This window comes from Notamacropus eugenii, chromosome 4, assembly GCF_028372415.1.
Source record: "Notamacropus eugenii isolate mMacEug1 chromosome 4, mMacEug1.pri_v2, whole genome shotgun sequence".
Lineage (NCBI taxonomy): Eukaryota > Metazoa > Chordata > Mammalia > Diprotodontia > Macropodidae > Notamacropus > Notamacropus eugenii.
The window spans coordinates 379,906,452-379,927,202 of NC_092875.1; the positions used below are offsets into that span (position 1 = coordinate 379,906,452).

A 20,751-nucleotide genomic window follows, 5' to 3' on the forward strand; every position below is an offset into this window, starting at 1 on the left:
TAAATATAGAACAGGACACTTCATTTGTCTCCTCCCTGGATGGCTAAAAATTCCACTCAGCTACTCTATATTTGATCTCGCTTCAAATGACTTCTTTTTCCAAATGAATTTATATTCTCTTAAAAAAACTGTAAAAATATCTCTTCTTGTCTAAATGTTCTCATCCTCCCTGACTTCTCCCCAAGACAAAGCAAAAAATGAACTAAATGAATTGAAAATGATGTTAGATTTATATCTAAGGAAGTTCTGAAATTCTCCTATTCTCCAACCCCTCCATAGAAACATCTTATAAAGCAATGACACACAGAATAGTCAGTCTCACAGTGAGGAATTCAAGTTCTGCCTCTGAAATACATTGACTTTCTGATCTTGTACAAGTCATTTAATTCCTCATGGCCCTAGGCAATTATCCGATAAATGTAAATAATGACATCAGGATGTTGGTTTCAAGGTGCAGTGTGTTCCACTTAGGCTAATTTGTCCAATGTGAGTTTGGAAGGCTGTCCCATAGGTTGAAAACATGTAGTCTGTTAGAACATTTGGGATGAAAATGTTTCTGGATTTGCCCAGTTCATGTTTTCTCTAAACTATTGCAATTTGGCTTTTATATCCATTTTATAAAAGGGAATCTGTAACTCAAAATGGTTAAGCAACTTGTCTAAGGTCATACAGTTAGCAAGGTTCAAAGGCAGGGTTTGAACTCAGGTCTTCCTGACTCCAAGCACAACATTATCCATTGTGCCACCAAAGTGCCCCATATGCTATACATGTGTATTTATGTGTACATTTTCTCCATGAGAATATAAACTCCTAGAGATCAAAAGCTATTTAGTTTTTATCTTGATATGGGCAGTGCCTAGCTCAGCCCGTAATATGTAATAGTTGCTTACTAAATGCTTGGTGATTAATTCATGGGCCTTTGGTCATATTGAGGAACATTTTGTTCTTCTATTCTCAAAGAAACATAAAGCTGATACATAATATTACCTTAATTAACATAAACGTTTGCCCCAAATGGAATATTTTGTTGTCAGGAACTTCTAGTTATAATTTATGATGAATAGACATATATTCCAAATTTTGGATTTCCTCTCATCACACCTCATCAGAATATTCTTTCCTTTCTTGCTAGAGTTTAGCATCTAATGGATTGTGGATCATAGGCATGGAGCATTCTCACCACAATATGTGGATGTTGCATATATCCACAAGCAGAGCAATGAAGTCAACATTTCACTCTCTATTGATCTCTGAGGGTACACTCATTTCTCAGCTGAAGGGTACTGATCTACCTCTGAGAGATCTATTACCTGATGCAGAATTTTCTCCCTCTTCCTCAACTTCTGTTCCTGTGTTTTGAATTCTGATTCTGTGGAATCAGGAAATTTTTCCATAGACTTTATATCCAGGACAACTTCATTTAAAAAACATGTCTAATTGCATTTTAACTGAGCTATCATAATGTACTATAAAGAATTTATATTAAATTTTATTGTTTTCATCGTGCCCTCTTAGAAGACTGAGAACAAGTAAAGCTAAAAATCTGCAAATACCCTTCACCTTATATCAATTCAAGCATCATAATATCTTACAATAGAAAGAAACTTAGAGATCATCTGTCCAACCCCCTCATTTTACAAGTGAAGAAATCAAGGTCAGGAAAGTTTGTCTTGCCCAAGATTATACAGCTAGTTGGTATCAGAGGTGAATTTTGAACTCAGGTATTCAGAATCCCAATTCAATGATCTGGATTGATTCACTATCTTCCATCTCTCTCTTTACATTTTCATTTATATATGTACAAATACACAGGCACATATTGATAGAAATGAAACCCTATACTAAATTTCATAGTTATGTTAAGTTAGGTATTACATAGTAACTCAGTACGTTCTTATGAAAAGACCAATGAATTTGAACTCCAAATATCTAGTTTGGAATTTTAACTCTGTGAACTTGCACAAGTGACTAAACCTTTTGGCACCTCAGATTTGTCATTAAAAACTAGTGATAACGGGTTTCTTGCAAAGATTTTTGAAGTGAGAGTTAAATGAAATATTTGTGAAAAAATAAGGAATTGTAGTTATATATGAAAGGAAATAATTCTAATAACAATATGTTAATGTGCATATAAATGCATATGATAATAACAGCTTAATTATCTGTAGAGTCCTTTATTATTTAAAAAAACATTTTCAGACATATTATTTCATTTCATAATGCAAGATATGGAAACACCCTCTAATAGTGCAGAGAATAATGAATATAATAATTTGAATTTTAGTTCGGATTCAACTACTTTTTACTCATGATATTTGGAAAGCTATTTAATGTTTTTCTTCATTGGTCTCATTACCTATAACATTTATGCTTTGCTTTCTTCACATAGGTATTATGAGCATTGAATAATCAATCTATATGAAATTATCTTGAAAGTTGTGGAAATAATATGCAAATTGCTACTACTAGTAGCATAAATGTTATTGCTATTACTATTATTATTGACAAGTTCAAATTTATTAACCATGACCTATGCTCCTTAATACCCTGGCATACATGAAAAAATAGAATGGAAGGAAAGTCTTAAATCTGGAGTTAATGCAAGGTTCCTATGGCTACTGATATGAAAACAAAAATTTGCTATAATTTCAAAATGAAAAATAAAGATTGCAATAATAAAACAGTTACTAAAAAAATGCCTCTGTTTTGAACTCCATACTGCTTAATTCATTATTAAAATATACATCTAATTGTGCTACAAGTATGAGAATGTTGCTAGAGAAAATCCATTTCATTAGCAATATTATATCTTTTAAAATTAAAATAATGGTTTGTATTGTGTTTATGAATAAATTAGCTACTTCTATCTGGTAACTTCTTTCCATCACCAATTCCATTCACAGGTTACTGACAAGTGGGTCAAATTGAGAAGTTAGGACTAGGAAAATATGTGTGCAATATTATTTGTAGGTCTCTGATTGAATTTGCATGTCTAATGTCATTGTGAGATAACAAAGGTTTATTCTTCACTGGTAATATCCATATCTCTTTCCATCTTCATTATGATACAGCAAATCCTGATTACTTGCAGAGATAAATAGATAATCCAGGTGCATACATTATATTGGAACTACAGCTACACCAAGAAACCCTTGGAAAGAGGGATGTCATGAACAAATCTGAGCAGTAGTTGATATGGAAAATGAAATAAGCTCTATATCTTGAACTGCATTTTTATCCAATCTATATAATTGTAAACATATAAATAAAAGTGAGAGTAACATATCCAAAGCAAGGAAGAGATTAACATAATTGTGGTAGAGTTAGAAAGAGGAATAGGTGAATAATAAATGTAGTTACATATATGTATGCTATTTTTTTAAATAAGTGTACTTAATTTTCATTCTTTGGTTTCCAATTAAGAAGCTATAAATTTCCATAGTCCTGAAAATTAATACCAAGACCTCTGTGCAAGTAGCCACTTAAAAGAACTTTATCTATAATTAAAAATTATATTAGAAATAGTCTTAAGTTGGTAGTATATAATAATTAAACGGAATTTTTGTGAGCAGTTCCAAAATGTAGCACTTGAGAAACACAACTGAAGGTAAATCACTAGCCAAGAGAATCTAGTTTTTGCCCAATGAAGTATAACAAATAAGTTCATGATTCTATCGATTCAGATGTATCCATATGGTTATTTCCATAAATGAAAACAGGAACTTCTCCAGGTCTTCTCATCTTGTGTAAATCTTTTCCATTTTCTCTTATAAATTCTTCACAGTTATTCAATCCAATATACTAGATTCTTCCTCCAGACCTCTTGACACAGTATAGAATGCCAGTGAATCATACACACTAACTTAGTAAGTTAAAATGTTAGGAAAATTATACCCAGTTGAATAGTAGTGTCTTTGCTGTCCTAACTTCTAGCACAGATTATCAACAATAGAACAAGTTATTGATGCTACTGAAAAGAGTAATTTTAATACTGCACACCTCCCCCCCCCAATCATACTAAAAGTTAAAACATATACATATTGTTCTGTCATATTTATAATGTCAAAAACTGAGATATAAAATATTATTCGTATTATATTGGGAAGGTTTTAATCAGCTATTTCAAGCACACTTGAATATCAAATAGATTTTCCTTGAGCTGTGTCTCCCCAGTGTTAGGGTTTTCCTGATTAAACTTTTAAGTTAGAGGGTAAAATATCCCTTTCCCTTTCCTGGAAAATTATGAAATGATTTATTTTCTAATGAAAAATAAATTGTCTTTCACTAAATGAAAGAATTTTTGTGTTTCGAGTACAATCTTATTCTCACAAATAATTCTAAAAGCACAATATATTTGTAAGGCTGTATCACCAGCATAAAACTATTTTCTGAATGAAATATGGCTCTACCATTTAATTTTCTAGTTTAGTAAGAGTGAATAAATCAGTACACAAGCCTTTTGTTCGCAAGTACCCTGTAATCTAGATTTTCTTTAAATTAAACCAGATGGAGATTTCTTAATTCTTTTATTCTAAAGCATTTATAGCACAGGACTATTAAAGGCAGCTTACTCTGGGAGAATCGAGGTGGATTGTCATTAACATCAGTCAGCGTGATGTTCACTGTAGTAGTCCCTGATAATCCACCCATCTGGCCACCCATGTCCTTTGCCTGGATAACAACTTGGTATTGCTCCCTGTTTTCTCTATTCATGTTTGGCAGAGCAGTCCTGATGATGCCTTTAACAACAAAAACAGAAACAATTGCTATTGTGTTATTTGCATTCTCAATATATGTATAATTCTACAGCAAGGTTTTCATTTTATTTACTGCTAGTATTTGTATTCCTCTAGCATTAGTTTAAAAGAATGACATAAACGACCACTTTATATAGTGTTGAAATGAAAAACATTCCCTTCAGTGCAAATCATTTATATCTAGTCATTTCCACTTTATAATTAAAAAATAACATTGACTAGCATAATAATAACTATAGCTCTAAGGTTTGCAAAGGGCTTTACAAATATTTCAATAGACTATTTTCATAACTCAGTTTTAAAAATATCAAAGCAAACATATATATCTATCTACTTGTCTCTCTATCTATCCGTCTGTCTATCTGTCTGTCTGTATATCTATCCATGCAGCTCTGACAGTCATTTAACTTAGAGGATATTAATTCATTATACTATTTCTTCTCTGAAACTGTTCAAACTAGTTTTTAGTTATTTGTTCTCTCATTTTTTTCCCTCCCCATAAAGATCATGAAGATTATACAATAAATGAAAAAGCATAATTTTGTTCCTGACCTGTTTCGGGCTCCACAGAGAAATATGGTTGTCCTTGGAGAATGCTGTAAATGACTCTGGCACTGTTCCCATATGAAGGGTCATCTGCATCAGTAGCTGTGACTTGTACCACAGAAGTACCTGAAGTATCCAAATTCAACTTAGTTCTGCATAGTACCACAAGGAGGAACAAAAGCTCTAATTTTTACTCAACATTTGAAGTGTCTGGGCCTTTCGTAATGACCTTTTAAATAAATCTCTTCTTGGCAATTTGGTAAAAACATAATCTTATTTATTTAGCTGGCCAATGACATCATCTCACAAAAAAAAAATCTAGCAGTTGGTTTCTTCTAAAGGAAATGCTTTCAAGAGTATATCAAGTCAAATTCAAAGTTGTACCTATTTCTTTTAAACAAGATTTGTGTTTCATTTTAAACAGTAATGACAGCATGGTATTCTAAGAAGAGCACCGGACCAACAGGAAGTATGGAATGTGTTCAAATCCTGTTTTTCTCACTTCCTAGCTGTATTACTTTTCCTATACTCTGAGGCAAATTTAAGTTTGACATAAGGAAAATTCCTAATAATTATAAATATACTTACATGAAACAGGATTAGCAGGCAATACATAATTTTAAAATAAGGGTTTTAAGGAAAGGTAGCTTGACATTTTATTGGGTATAATATAGAGAGGATTCTTGTTCATAACAACCATGGAAAGTGCCAGACAGACCCTTAAACACATTCCAATCTGAGATTGTGGGAATCCTTTGGAGTTTCTATGTAGTTCATAAGTTAACTTACAGAAATGTAAGTTGTAAAATTATAGCATTTGCTTTATAAGCTTAAATGCATTTTCAATACATCTATCTCAGACTACCTACATAATAACTTTTATATTGAGGAATGATGGATTAGTGTTGAATTTGTATGATCCGGCTGATTGCTTTTTTTCCCTTCCACTCACGCACATAAGGGGTCCTTAGCTTTGGAAGTCTACAAAATTATAAGTAAGGAAGTTCCTACCTTCCTTATAAAATTTGCAAAATTAAAAATCTTTAATAAATACTTTATTTTTGCCCTGTTTGTCTAAAACTCATCTACCTCATCCATAACTCTAATGGTCTGTCTAACTTCTGGGACCCAAATATTTCAAGATCACTCTAAGAAACAGACTGTATGCATTTTACTCACCTCCATTATAAAATGGGTTGCAAAACCCTGTTCTAAACTATATACTTGAGCAAGACCTGTATCATCAAATATCTAATTAACTCAAGTAAATTTTGCAGGAAACATACTGAATCATCTCTTTATTATGTTATATCAGGCATGTTTCCACATATAGTGAAAGATATACTGGTGCTATTATTTGACGAAGGAATTAGCTTAGGTTAATTGCTTTATCATCTATAACAAAAGTTCGATGGTGATTGTAACTATATTTGCTTGACTTTACAGTAGGCAAAGAAAAATTTTCCCCTTCAATATAATATTGAATTTTCAATTAATAAAATTTTGATAATATTTTCTCAGTTTTCAATAACTCTGAGAATAAAGCATTTATCTTAGAATGTTAACAAATTATTTTATCAAAATATTTTATTTGATAATTGTTTCCTGTCAATGTTGTCTTACATAACATGCTTTAAAAAAAGGATCAAATAAATACTCACCCACAACAGACATTTCAGGAACACTGGCAGTGTAGATTTCCTCTGGAAATGTTGGTTCATTGTCATTGATGTCATGTATTTTGATGACAAACTCAGACTCAGGTTCCACTGGCCTCAAAGTTCTTCTGTTAATAGCCTGGGCACGGAGGGTATAAAAGGCCTTTTCTTCTCTATCAATTCTCCTAGTGGCATGAATGTCACCTGTTTTCTCATCAATAATAAAAAGTGTGCCTGCTCCATCTCCGGATAAAATATATTTCAGTGATCCATCTCCCTTATCTTGGTCTGAGTGAAGCTAGAAGAAATAAATTCAAACAGAGAATAAAAAAAAAAAACAAGATTCACTATTAAGTTGTTTTTGTTGTTTTCTGATATTCCAAGAAAAAATCTTTTTATTTACCTATATTAAATTACAAATAAGTAACACTATGAGGATTCAGCTATAGGTTTCACTGTTGAGGTAACAAGAACTAAATGTCTAGGGCAAAGAAGAAAGAAGATAAAATTTTAGCAAGTGTTCTGCATGCAATATCTAATGTCCCAGTGGTCTCTGGACAATGTGATAGAAAGGAATCAGTCATTCAAATACATGTGGCATTATGGAGAATACAAAAGTGGTACAAAATGCCAGTTCTTGCATTCAAGAAGTTTGCAACTTAGTCAAAAGATATGCATACAGAATACAAACAAAAAACTAGAGAAAAATGTTAAGACATGAACAAGTGTGTAACAGTATGGTACCAGTGCATAATTGCAGGGGAAAAAACATCAAAGTAGGAGCTTATATACTGATCTAGCTTCCCTAGGAATTGGTAACTGAGCCAATAATTTTAGTAGAACTATTTTCCTGGCATTTGATATACGAACACTCAGCTAGAAATATTTCTACCCCTAATACCTATAAAAAACATACAAAAATAGCCAGCCCATTAAAAATTCCCTCTTTTATCTATCCACCAATTAGTATTAGTTAACTACTACAAACTAAATGCTGTGCTAGACCCTATGGAGGATAAAAGGTGACGTAAACCTAGCTACTTCACCTCAATAAGGATTGATTCATGGAACTAATTCAGACTACTTAGAAAATGTTTGGATGGTAAAAACAAGAATTCAATAGCTGTGATGGTATCTTTTCAATGCAAAGTTCACCACTTCATTATGAATTTTATAAAATTAAATTCAAGAATAATATGGAGTTCTAGACACTCAAGATAAAAAGTGCAGCTTTTAAAAAGTTGTCATTTGATAAACATGGTTATAGATGACTGGATGATGGGAATTGAATATTAGTATCTGGGCATTTTTAGAGAGATGTCTTCAGGTTTTCCTTTTACTGTAATAAGCAAGGTCAGAATGTCCACAAAAGATTAGGAAACAAAACAAAAAAATTCACTTTCTATTAATTGCTAATGATTAATTGATATGAACACTCAAGAGGAAAAACTAGTTTGGAGTCAAAATTCTGTCAAAAATTTCTGTTTGGTGGTCCCTTTTACATTTTTTTATTTAAAAAAAACTACTTAATTTCATGGACATTTCTGCTCTATTGAGTGTCATTAAAAAGATGACCTAAATGTGAAGAAGTACAAATTTTGTTCTACTTGAATGTTTGTTATTTTAAAGGAAAAAATGAACCTATAATTATAATAAAGGCAGAATAGTTACCACAGGAATATCACAAGACAATGAGATGGACAACAAAATGAATAATGGAAAATTTAGTGAAATAAATACTTAAACTTATTAGGAACTTAACTCAATAAAGTGCACTATTCAAGGGAAGTGTATTATATAAAATACATATATATGATATATAAACTATACATATCAATCCATATTTTTATAAATGTATATTTATGTATATATGCATACACATAAAAGTATAATATATAAAATATATAAAAATATATTATTTAAAATATGTTTTTATTGCTTTACTATTATTAAAGAGGTTACTAATCATGTGATCATTTGAAAGACCATCCGAACACCTGACAGGCAGTTGTAAAATAATATAATAGTTGTCTCAGAAAAAAATGTATTCTGAAATATTCTGATTATACATATGTGCAAATAATAAGGCCTAGTGCCTTTTAACCACTCACTTCTACATTCACTAGGCATTACTAGAGCATCACAGATTTGGAACTGAAAGTGAACTCAAAAGCCCAACTTGTTAAAATTCTTCATTTTAGAGATGAGAGGGCCCTAGAGTAGAAGAGTGGCTTGTCTAATCTTATGCAGAAATTCAAACTCAGCTCCTCTGACTGTTTCTACTGAAATACAAAGCAACAATATGGTAACATTTAAAAAAATACAGTGGTAGTTTTTTTTTTTCTTCTGTGTCCTTTATTTCTTGAGTCTAACTGTACGGTTGTTTGATTACTAATTATCCATCAGTCAAGATATGGAAGCTAATCATCATTATTGCTGTCATTGTATCTGCTACAGAAATCTTAACAATGCTTTAAGTGAGCCTACATAATAAGAGCTTACCTCTCAATATCTTTTTTCAATTCCAAAAACAACTCATTTTATCTACCTGCTTGGTTGTCCACAAGATAATAAATGTAAAAGGATAATATCATGATAGTAATTTGTCCCAAGACTTTCAATCTGAGTTCTACTGGAAGGAAAATGAGATCAATAGCAATAATAATAAACATGGAATTAGGACATGCTCATTATCTTTTATTTTTTTTTAAGAATGGCAAATTAATAAGATGGTGTCATACTAAATACCCATAATCTTTAAAAGTGCATGGCTTTAATATTTTTCAAAACACTCAGATTTTAAAGATATCAAAATCATGGACAGGTCATCACTGTCATCCAGTTTGTGACTAGAGCTTCTCAAAGATACTTTCAGTGAGTTTATTTTAATGTTAACAACAATACTTTTATTTACTAACAGAAGTCATATCCACAAGTGTATTTACTAACAGAAGTCATATCCACATGTGTAATCCACAGGTCATTGAATTTAAATGAATATCAAGATAGTGATATAATGTCCAACTAATTTTATTTAAAATCCATAAAAATATCTCTATTAAACAAAAATAGTAACAACAATAATAAATAACTCATATTTAAAGAACACTTTAAAATTCATTAACTCTGTTCTTCATCAAAACCTTGTGAGATACATTATATTGTATTACTTTTTGATTTTACATTTTTTTCCATGTCTCTAAAATGCACAGAGAAGCAAAATCACTTACAAATTGTCATGCCACTATTAAGTATCAGATACTACATTCAGATCTAAATTTTCTTAGGTAAAAGAAACTGGTGCTTTTTTTCACTGTGTTGCACTTCCTCTATTAGATTGAAACATAAGCTACAATAAAAAGCTCTGTCCTTGAGTTGAAAAAAAATCAAATGGGTAAATGCAGGATGGTGTGGGAATGACTAAATGAGAATATGTATAAGATGAGGGAATTTTGGGGGCTGAAAGTTTACAGTGGGACTCAGCAGAATGGTCTGGAGACTACCTCAGCCCTTATCCTAGGTCCCTAAAACAACAACTATTGAAGCCTTATGCTTTATTAATGGAAGATGTTATCATTATTTACCTGTACTATTCTGTCTTTACTACTTATGAAATACTGTGTACAGCTTGGTGCTTCATATTTTTGAAAAGACATTAACAAGCTATAAAATATCAATAGGGTAAAGAGGACTGTCAGGGACTATGGAACAACCCCATAAGAACATTGCATAAAAGAAATGGGATGTTTAACCTGGAAAAGAAAAGCCTTAGGGGGAAAATGATGATAGTTTTCAAATATTTCAGAGAAGGAAGGTTAAATGGATTAAGGATTAAATTTTAAATTAAATTAGTGTGCTCCCACTCTCCCACCCCCAGATAGACAATAACCATGTTTAAACACCTACAATGTGTCAAGAAATATGCTAAGTCCTGTGGGTACAAAGATAAAAAGACAGTTCCTATTATCAATGAGCTCACAAACTAATCTAGAGGACAACACGCAAACAGCTATGTAGAAACAAGCTATACACAAGATAAATTGGAAATAATAAAGAGAAGCTATTGGAATTAAGAAGAATTGGGAAAGGCTACTCTGTAAGTTGTGATTTGAGTTGGTACTTAACCCAGGGAATGCAAGGAGACAAATTAAAAGAAAATGCATTCCAGGCATATCGAATAGTCAGTGAAAATGCCCCAAATGTGGAGATGGAACATCTTGTTCACAGAACAACAAGAAAGTCAATGACACTGATTCATAGAGTACACACTGGGGAAGGAGAAGTTTAAGAAGACTGGAAAAGTAGAAGGTGCAGAGTTAGTGAAGGACCTTGAATTTCAAATAGATGACTTTATATTTGATCTTAGGTAGCCTCTGGAATTTTTTTTTTTTTTCAGAGTCAAACAAGGGTTAGGCTTTATTCAGGGTCTTGGTTACATGTGCAGGGGGAATTCTTCCTCAGGAGAGAGAAATCCTCTTCCCAAGGAGGCAAAGATCTTACAGTAAGAGAATGGAAGCAGGAGTGGGAGAGGGAAGAGGGAAGAGGGAAGAGGGGAGAGGGGAGAGGGAAGAGGGGCCTTCTGTCCTCTCAGGGCCCCTCAGCACTAAGAGTGCCTTCAGGCTTTCCTGACCCTACTTAAGCTCTCCCGCCACATAGTTTGCACCTGAATACCGTGCCTGTTCTCAGCCCTTAGACAACAATAGGTGTGCTCAGACTATGGATTAATCTCGAGGGCAGGGATGCTCTCCCCAGCAAATTTCCCACTGGGAAGAGGTGGAAATGCATGAGATAGCCCAGGTCTCACACCTCAATTCCCAGCTGTTCCCTGGGGGGCCTCATGAGAACTCTAAGGTTTAGAAGTCCTCACCGTTACCTGCTCGAGACTGTCCACATAGAACTGAGCTTACACCCCCAACATCTCCCCTCTTTTGCTTTGCGCAGAGCGCATGTGGCCCTAGAGCAAATAGGGGCTGGAGGCTAAGTGGGTTAGGGAGGCCTTTAACATATGGGTACCCCACAACAAGAACTTCATTTATACAGAAATCTGCAGCTAGCACAACAACTGACAAAGAGAGGCATCCAACAAAACAAAGATGAAACTAAATGGCTGAATTACACCTATTACAACAAGAGGAAGTACAATCACTAATTCCAAAGCATATTCTAAGATAAGTAGCTCAGTGCTGGCGCCTTACACTTCACCACCTCCTCAGTCATGGAAATGGACCTCACAGCCAAGCCTGTGGTGTTCAGGTGAAAATTGGTCACCCCCGTGTGTCCTGAGTTTGTGATGCCAAAGTCCTCCTTCAGCCGCTGAAAGGAGATGCCTAGATGGAGCAGGCAGCAATGTCAGTGGTTGGGATGAGTGCTGCTTCCTCTCTGGGCAGCAAGGTCAAAGCTGTCAGCAGCAGACTCAGGTGGTGCATGGTCCTTCTCAGGGGTCTCCGGGCTAGTCACTTCTGGCGTCTCCATCATCTCCTACACCAGTTTCCACCTATGGATCCTTCTGATGGGAATCCACGTGTCCCCTTTTCCTATCACAGGTCTTCGGCTGGCCAAACTGGATAAATGTATGAGAGAAGAGACTTTCCAGAGTCGAACAAGGGTTAGGCTTTATTCAGGGTCTTGGTTACATGTGCAGGGGGAATTCTTCCTCAGGAGAGAGAAATCCTCTTCCCAAGGAGGCAAAGATCTTACAGTAAGAGAATGGAAGCGGGAGTGGGAGAGGGGAGAGGGAAGAGGGGCCTTCTGTCCTCTAAGGGCCCCTCAGCACTAAGCTGGAATTTTTTGAGTAGGAGTTTGTCATGGTTAGACCTCTGCTTAAGACAGAACACTCTGAGAGTCTAGTAAAGGATGAACTGGATCCAAGAAATACTTGTGGAGACCCACCAGCCAGCTATTGATAATTCAGGCATTAAGGATAAATGGTAAATACAAACATGATATAATATCACCATCATCATCACCATCACTATCAAACTTCTCATTTATATTGCTATTTCAAAAGAAGTCAGATTATTTTCTTTTTAATGTAAGTATTGTACTTGGAAGACTATGAAAAGAGAAATACATTACATGTTTTAGAAGATAGATTTAGCTCTGGCCATTAACCAAGAGAGTGAAAGAGTAAAGCAAAACAGAGTTGCTCTATCATATGGATCTTTGATCTAATTGATATTAGGTATTCCTTCCCAGTAATACAGATACTAAACTCAATTGTGCTTACCCAATCTGTGGAGTTCCTTAATCTACTCTCATAATTTCAAAATAGGGGTCCAAAAAGGTGATGTTGACTTTCCTCACTTTTTCTTAGAGATACCAAAGAACTGGGATTTCCTTTTGCTTTTACAATATGCCCAAATGATTTTTAATTTTTTAAAGTTTTATTAAGGTTTTGTTTTTAAATTACAAACATTAACAGATTACTTCTATTCCATGGAAGGTCTCTTTTTTTTTTTTTTTTAAAGTCTGACAACATTTATTAAGTGTCTATCACCACCAAGGTGACAGGCACTGGGCTGCTCTGAAAACCAAGAGTCTTTATCTAAGTTAAAAGAGGTTACAGGTGTCTGAAGATAATCAGAAAAGGCCAAAAGTCTCCCAGAGACAAAGAACCTTCTTCCCTGAGGCTTCCAGAGAGCTGCAGGGCCCAGCCTGGGAGTCACTGAGAGCTGGCCTGACATGCCTTGCTGAAGACCAAAATTAAAATGGTAGAGGACCTCTCCATTCAGCTTACAAGACCCAGGTAGTCATCCATCAGGGAGCCAATAGCAAAAATATCGTTCTTATCCACCCGGGTTCCCACAATCTTTAGGTGGATTTCATCGTCCTGCTGAATTACAATATCCTCATCCACTGTTTTGTAACATGGAGGGTTAGAGTTGGGATCAAATTCCATCTCCGAGGGAACAGAATGGCGAGAGATGAAGCAAGACATGGGTCCAATCTCAGTGAAGAGTCCTACCTTGTTGACCTGTGTGACAACAGCATCCACGACCTCGCCTTTGAAGGGACGGAACACAATGGCTTTGTACTTGACCGGATACAGCACAAATACTCTGCCAGGCTGGATGACCCCGGCCCCAATGTTGTCAATGGTGGTGACAGCAATCACTTCTGCTTGACCGTGTTGAGTAGGTTCGGCCCGAAGTAGCGCGGGTACAGCAGGATCTCGTGCTCCAGGGAGATCTGCAGGGACCGTTCGGTGGGACCGGGCTCGGGGCCCCTGCCCTCCGCCCCCGGCCCCCTCCCCCGCCCCCCCATGAAAGGTCTCTTGTAATAAAGTCAAACAGTAAGGTAAAATAGTGACCTCATCTGAAAGTATATGCAGTACTCCACAGTTATAGCAACACCTGTACCTATCTATTAAAAAAATAAAACTTTTTCCTCCTATCCTCATTTCCTCTGGGAAAAAAAATAAAAAAAATAAATTCCCCATGACAAATATGCATTGTCAAACAAAATAAATTGTCCCAATGACTATATGCAAAAATATTAATGTCTGACTCTGCACCTTAAACCTATCATCTTTGTCAAGTGTAGTATGTTTTAATCATAGGTATCCAGGGATTATGAATGGTCATTATATTGATTATAATTCTCAAAGTTTTTGTTTTTTATGATGTTATTATTTTGTAAATTATCTTCATCAGTTATAAAAATTTTCAAGATTGTTTATTTTTATAATATTGGTGTTACATTTAAAATATTCGTTCATTTATGCTTACTTTACTTTAGATCAGTTCATATGTCTTTCTATGTCCCTTAAAATCATCCATTTACTCAATTCTTATAACACAATAATATTATGTCACAATAATATACCAAAATTTATTCAGCCAATCTGCAATTGATGAGTACTTTTTTTGTTTCCAGCTTTTGTTGTTATTGTTTTTGCCACCATAAATTAACCACAAATATTTTTCTTCATATCTGGGACCTTTTCCTTTTTTTTTTTTTTTAATCTCTTTGGGCTTTAGCCTTAAAAGTAGTATAGTGTGGTCAATTAGCATGCACTATTTAGCCACCTTTTATGTGTAATTCCAAATTCTTTTCCAGAATGGTTGAATTCATTTTGCAGGTCCACCAATGGTATGTTTTTTTTCACAACCCCACCAACATTTATTATATTTCTTTTTGTCTTCTGTGTGAATCTTCAGAATACGAAGTGGAAATTTCAGATTTTTTTTTATAATATGCATTTCTCTAAGTAGTAGTGCTTGGAGAATTTTTCATATGGCTATAGATACTCTTTTCCCTTGAGAACTGTCAGTTCATACCTTTTGACCGTTAATCAATCAGGAAGACTCTTATTCTAATAAATCCAAATCAATTCCTCACATAACAGAGAAATGTCACCTTAAAAATCTACATGAAATTTCCTAGTTAGTTGTTTCACTTTTAATCTTAGCTTTAATAAACTTATTTGTGTGCATGGGGAAAACTTAATTTTGTGTTTAAAAAATAGTCAATTTATCTCCTATGATCTTCTCTTTTGTTTGGTCATGGTCTTTTCTCCTACCCATAGACCTAATAACTATTTTTCAATGTTTCTCTAATTTATTTTTGATATGACTTTTTATGTCTAGGTTATATACTCATTTTGACATTTTCTTTGTATAAGATGTGAGGTGTTGTTCTGAATCTTGTTCCTTCCATATCATTGTCCAGTTTTTGCTGAGGTTTTATTTTTCATTCATTCATTCACTCACACATTCATTCATTCATTTCTTTGATGGCATCATTTATACCACTTCTCTTCAATTCCTTGATTCCTCATTTATAATCTGATACAATTCAACACCGCAATTCATTGTTTTTTAGATTATGTGCAGTCTCAATTCTTCATAGATTGTCTTGCTCCATGATGGATTGTAAAGTAACAGCATCACAAGGATACTGGAGTTAAAAGAAGAACTTTTGTTTGAAAAGATTGGAATCATAAAAAAAGCATTTCAGTTCCCACAAGGCCATTAATCTATTCTTATCTGATTCAATTTTGGTATAATTTAAAGTGTCTACCCAAGCTTTACAGACATACTGATAGATTTTATGGGTGAATTGCTTATTACCCATTCATCTGAACAAGTCGTTCTTCATCTACTTGCTTCATATATTTATTTACAACATTTATAAATAGAAGTTGTCCAACATTTTTAGAATGATTATTGATCTCATTTAGAATGCTATATAATATTCTAGGACTTGATGCAATTCATAAAAGTTCATTTGAAAATAGCAACATCTGAGAGAATCCACCATCGATAAGGAGCCTTGGCCAAAACCCTCAGATTCTGTGCTCTCCTCAATGACAGTGCCAAGCACCTTTGATGAAGATTCCTCTTCATGCTTTATGCATTGTTTGATAACAATGACTAGAAGGTCTATGTTCAGGTTTATCTCTGTTGAAGTTTTCAAGGAATTTTGAACAAGTTTGACATACATATGGGAAAAACTAAAGAGTCAATTTTGCACTAACAAATATTTTTTACATCAAGGAACAAAACACAGAGCATGATCTTGCACTCACTAGAATATGATCATCAAAATGTGATGCAATGTACAATGTCCCATATAAAAAGCCTGAGTGTTGCTCTCTGACACTCAGAGCAAGTATTCCCTTCATGCATGTCTATATTATTCTTATAAAACTGATACTCTCAGGAGAAGGTCAGATTTATCAATAACTCTTTACATTCTCTTGCTTGTTGTTGTTATTATTGTTGTTTGAGGGGTTAAGTGGTGATACTAACATTTTTTTTAATGCATCTGACATCCTCTCCTCTTCACTTTGGCCTTTGGAACTCTGGAATTTTTCTCTCAATGCCCTCAAAATTGTGTGGGCCTCAGACTGGGGCTTCCTCTTTTTATTTTTGATCTAATTTAACTTCTGTCTATTAAAATATGATAAATGTTATTTTTGTTCTTTCATGTGCTGCTTGTCTTTTCTTTAAGAAAGCATTCATGAGGACTATGTATATAGGTACTTTACAGGTATTTCTATAATTTTGTTTTGTTTTGTTTCATTTTGATTTTGGCTGTCATGTCATTTTCCTGACCCATATTTTCACTATATACTTACATGCACAAATACATGTAGATAACTATGTGTATATATGTGTATATATTTTGTTGAACTCTTCTTTTCCCATTTCTTCATTGAAATCATTGATTACCAAAGTATATATTGCATTATCTGGTCACAGTATATACTATTATATATGCTTACAATGGTCTTATTTGATCAAAATTCTATAGAGTATAAGTCTAGAAAGGAACTCTCATAGGAAGGAAACATTTATGGCGTTTTATACTTATCTAATGCATGCACTATATTCTATCTCATATTACATGTATGTACATGTTAATTTTACATAGTTTGTGTTTTTATTAGGAAATGGTCATTTCATACTAATTGATATAGTCTCCATACAGCATACAGCATACAGCATAGTTCCTCTCACATAATCATATAAAACAAAACAACAGATCACAATGGCATTTTTGGTGTTAAGGAGAATAAATTAGACTCATCCTACTTGGGTCTTTATCAGTTAGCATTAACACTTTGAATAAAAGAAAGAATAGCACTTTTTTCTACTATAACAAAGTAATACATTCTTTATACTTTTTCTAAAAGTGGAAGAAGAACCACAAAGGAGTGTCTAGAGAGGAATAGTTATACTGCTTTGGCTTTTATTAAACTATGTTAGAAATCCCTGCATTATCAGGATGAAGAAGTAGTTTTCGTCAGCTGACAGGATGGTATCAAATGAAGGAAAAACCTTCTCAAATTAGGCCAGTGTCTGGGCCAGTCTTGAGTTTGCAACTACAGTAATGAGTTGACCCTAAGGGGAAACAGAAATTTCTGGAGGGGAATGGCTATCCCAATTAAGCCCCACAAGTTTCTTATCTTGGTTAAAACTGACAGGAGATAAAGGGACTTATATTACTTGAAATGGAGGAACTGTAATGAAAGACTATTGGTCCTGATTTCTGAGTAGTTACAGAAGGAAACTAAGGAAGGAAATAATAATAACCTTTGTAAGATGTCATGGCTTTACTCTCCCTTGTTGAAAACCATACTTTCTGAAGTTCTTCTCAACCTTATCCAATTGTTTTTCTATATCTTCTTAACTCTTTATTTGACTTTATATTTTCCTTATTGTATTTTGCCTTCCCCTCTATTCTCTTTCCTTCCCCAGTTCTGTAGGCCCTTCTAAAATTCACCTCTCCTTCCTACCTGCTACTCCCCTCCTTTTCCTTTCTATGTCGTTAAAACTCAGGAAACCATGGTGAATCTAAAAAAGAGATGATTTTTCAAAAGTTGCAGATGCTAAATTATTTCACTTTTCAAAGTTCATTATCTCTTTCTGTCCCAACATATTATCTTTTTTATTGTTTTGCTTTTTTGCCCCGCCCCAAAAGAGGATAGCTTTAAATGATAAGTTGCAGAGGTACATATTGTATGCCAAGCAAGTTACACAGTGACAGAACAGTCATTTTTGATTTACATTGATTTGACTTGGTATTGGTATTCTGTTGCATGAAAGTCTTCATTTTATTTAACACAGAGAATTTTTGCTAGACTATCATGATTGTAGCAGGCTTTAGTTTCTCAGTAACACCTGTTCTCTGCTGTGAAACATTTGTGCCACAAATCTTTAAGAAGAATTTTATGTTAATGTTGACCTTTTCTTTCCTTGAAGAGGGCCTATTAAAAATTCACAACCTGCTGTGTTCGTTGTAAATTCACTAAGCAGATAAAGGACATGGCAAGATATATGACAATTAAGAAAACTAGAACAACTGGTACTGCACTGTACTTCTAAAAAAAAATGTAGTTTTTTTAGTACCTTTTGGTCTTCAACATTTAGAGATTTAACCTTAACCTATGCATATAACTATATCCTTGATTTATAATTAAAGAAATGCAAGAAGTGATTTTAAGATATATAAAATAACAACTAAGTGTTGTTATAAAATCACAAAATTGTATAACTGGAAGGAACATTTGACACTGGTTTAATCCTCTAATTTCATAGCTAAAAAGTTGAGTCATAGAAAATGTAATGACTAAGTTCAGATAATTAAATTGAGTGTTGATTTAGGATTCGGCATGACCTAGGCTCAAAAACCATCTCTGACACTTACTAGTTGTGTGACCAGACATGTGACAATTTCCCTGATCCTCTGCTTCTTTATATGTAAAACTTTTATGAGGATCAAATGAGATAGTGAATTCAAGGTTTACATAAATATTAGTATTAATATAGTGACAATACTGGGATCTGATTATTTGCGTTTTCACTCATAGTTTACTGTTTTTTTCACTAAGGATTTCTCAATGAATTATTGAAGAACAAGATTAAGTTTGAGGATGAAAGAACAAATGAAATACCTATCAAAGGTCATATAATGATCTCATGTTTCTCAAGTTTTCACTCTTCTTTGTGAGAAATATTTATCTATTTTAAAAAAAGCATATAGAAATATATCTATTTGTCATTTTAAAATAGATCATGGAACTGGAGTCATGAAGACCTCATTCCAAATTCTGCCTTAGACACTTACTGAATGTGTGACTTGGCAAGTTATTTAACCCTTTTTTGCCTCAATTTGTTTTTTTTTTTTTTATGGGAAAAATAACAGCACTTGTTTTGTAAGATTTTTGTAAGGCTCAAATGAGAATGTCTGTGAAACATTCTGCAAACCTTAAAGCACTGGAGAAATGCAGGGTATTTTATTATTATTATGGTTTCAATCTTGAAAACATTTATCACTGTGCTATATATTATCCTTCACACCATTACATTCCTCTGGGGTATGCCGGCATTTGATTCCATTTCAAGAGCACATATGGAGATATCATAAATAAGATTAGGACTTATAATGAGCATCCTTAGAATAGTCCTATTAATCAAAGAGAAAAAAGGGCACAAAACAACCATTCAGAATTTCAGTGCGTTGAACATTTTGAAAAAAATTCTCAAAAGTTTAGTGCATAAATTTGCTTATGCATAGTAAGGATGCTATGTGGGATTTTCCTGTGTGGCAGCTGGGCTGTGTCTACACTTGTCAAAAAATAATCTACAGTGTGTGGCATAAACGATGTTATTCTCATCACATCAACATTAACATTCTGCTTTAATTGCTCCAGTGAGTAACACTGAATAGAAAATAAAATATTGAGTCTAGTAATTTGAAATTTGCATCAAAGTAAAGAAGTCAGGTGGAAATGATTTTGAATAGTTAAGCACTTGCAAATCAAACACACACACAATACTACTTGTGTGATAGGAGGGTGGAGTAGTGAAGAAATATGGAGCAGGGTAAAAGAGGGAAGTAGAAATGGGATGAGAAACAACATTTATAGCTTTTAAAATCATAGTATAGCACTAGAGATTTGTATATGCCTCCTCAAAACATAATTTTTTCCACTGTTTCCAGGCTCATTTGGTTTATTTTGATTTTTAATTGATAATGCAATACAGATCATTGTCACAAATATAGAGCAGATGACACATTTCAAAGTTTCAGGTGAAATTATCTATGAATAACTGATCATTTAAGAATAGAAAGAAGGATCCATCCTACTTGAAAAAATGCAGCAAATTTAGATGAAGTCTTTTCTGTCCTAAGAGCTTTTGTAACACCCAGAAGGCAAAATAGTCTAGGCCAAATGCAAGATTCAAGTTTTTAAAATGCCAGTTTTCTGAGCCAATAGTGAGACTGCAACTGCTATAGTGAGTTTACATTGAAGATGAAGTAGGTAGCTTTGTATGTCTAAT

The 20,751-nt window shown here is 33.8% G+C and overlaps 1 protein-coding gene and 1 pseudogene across 3 annotated transcripts in view; both read right to left on the bottom strand.

Annotated features, from left to right (window-relative positions):
* Positions 1-20,751, bottom strand: part of CDH10 (cadherin 10) — a 287,434-nt gene that overhangs the window by 71,833 nt on the left and 194,850 nt on the right. For all 3 annotated transcript variants that reach the window (XM_072605474.1, XM_072605472.1, XM_072605473.1), the window contains 3 exons: positions 6,965-7,259; positions 5,310-5,429; positions 4,572-4,739 (listed from right to left, as the gene is read on the bottom strand). In XM_072605474.1, coding sequence (XP_072461575.1) covers positions 4,572-4,739; positions 5,310-5,429; positions 6,965-7,259 — 583 coding nt within the window. The remainder of the gene's footprint in view (positions 1-4,571; positions 4,740-5,309; positions 5,430-6,964; positions 7,260-20,751) is intronic.
* Positions 13,409-14,360, bottom strand: LOC140498762 (DNA-directed RNA polymerase II subunit RPB7 pseudogene; annotated as a pseudogene).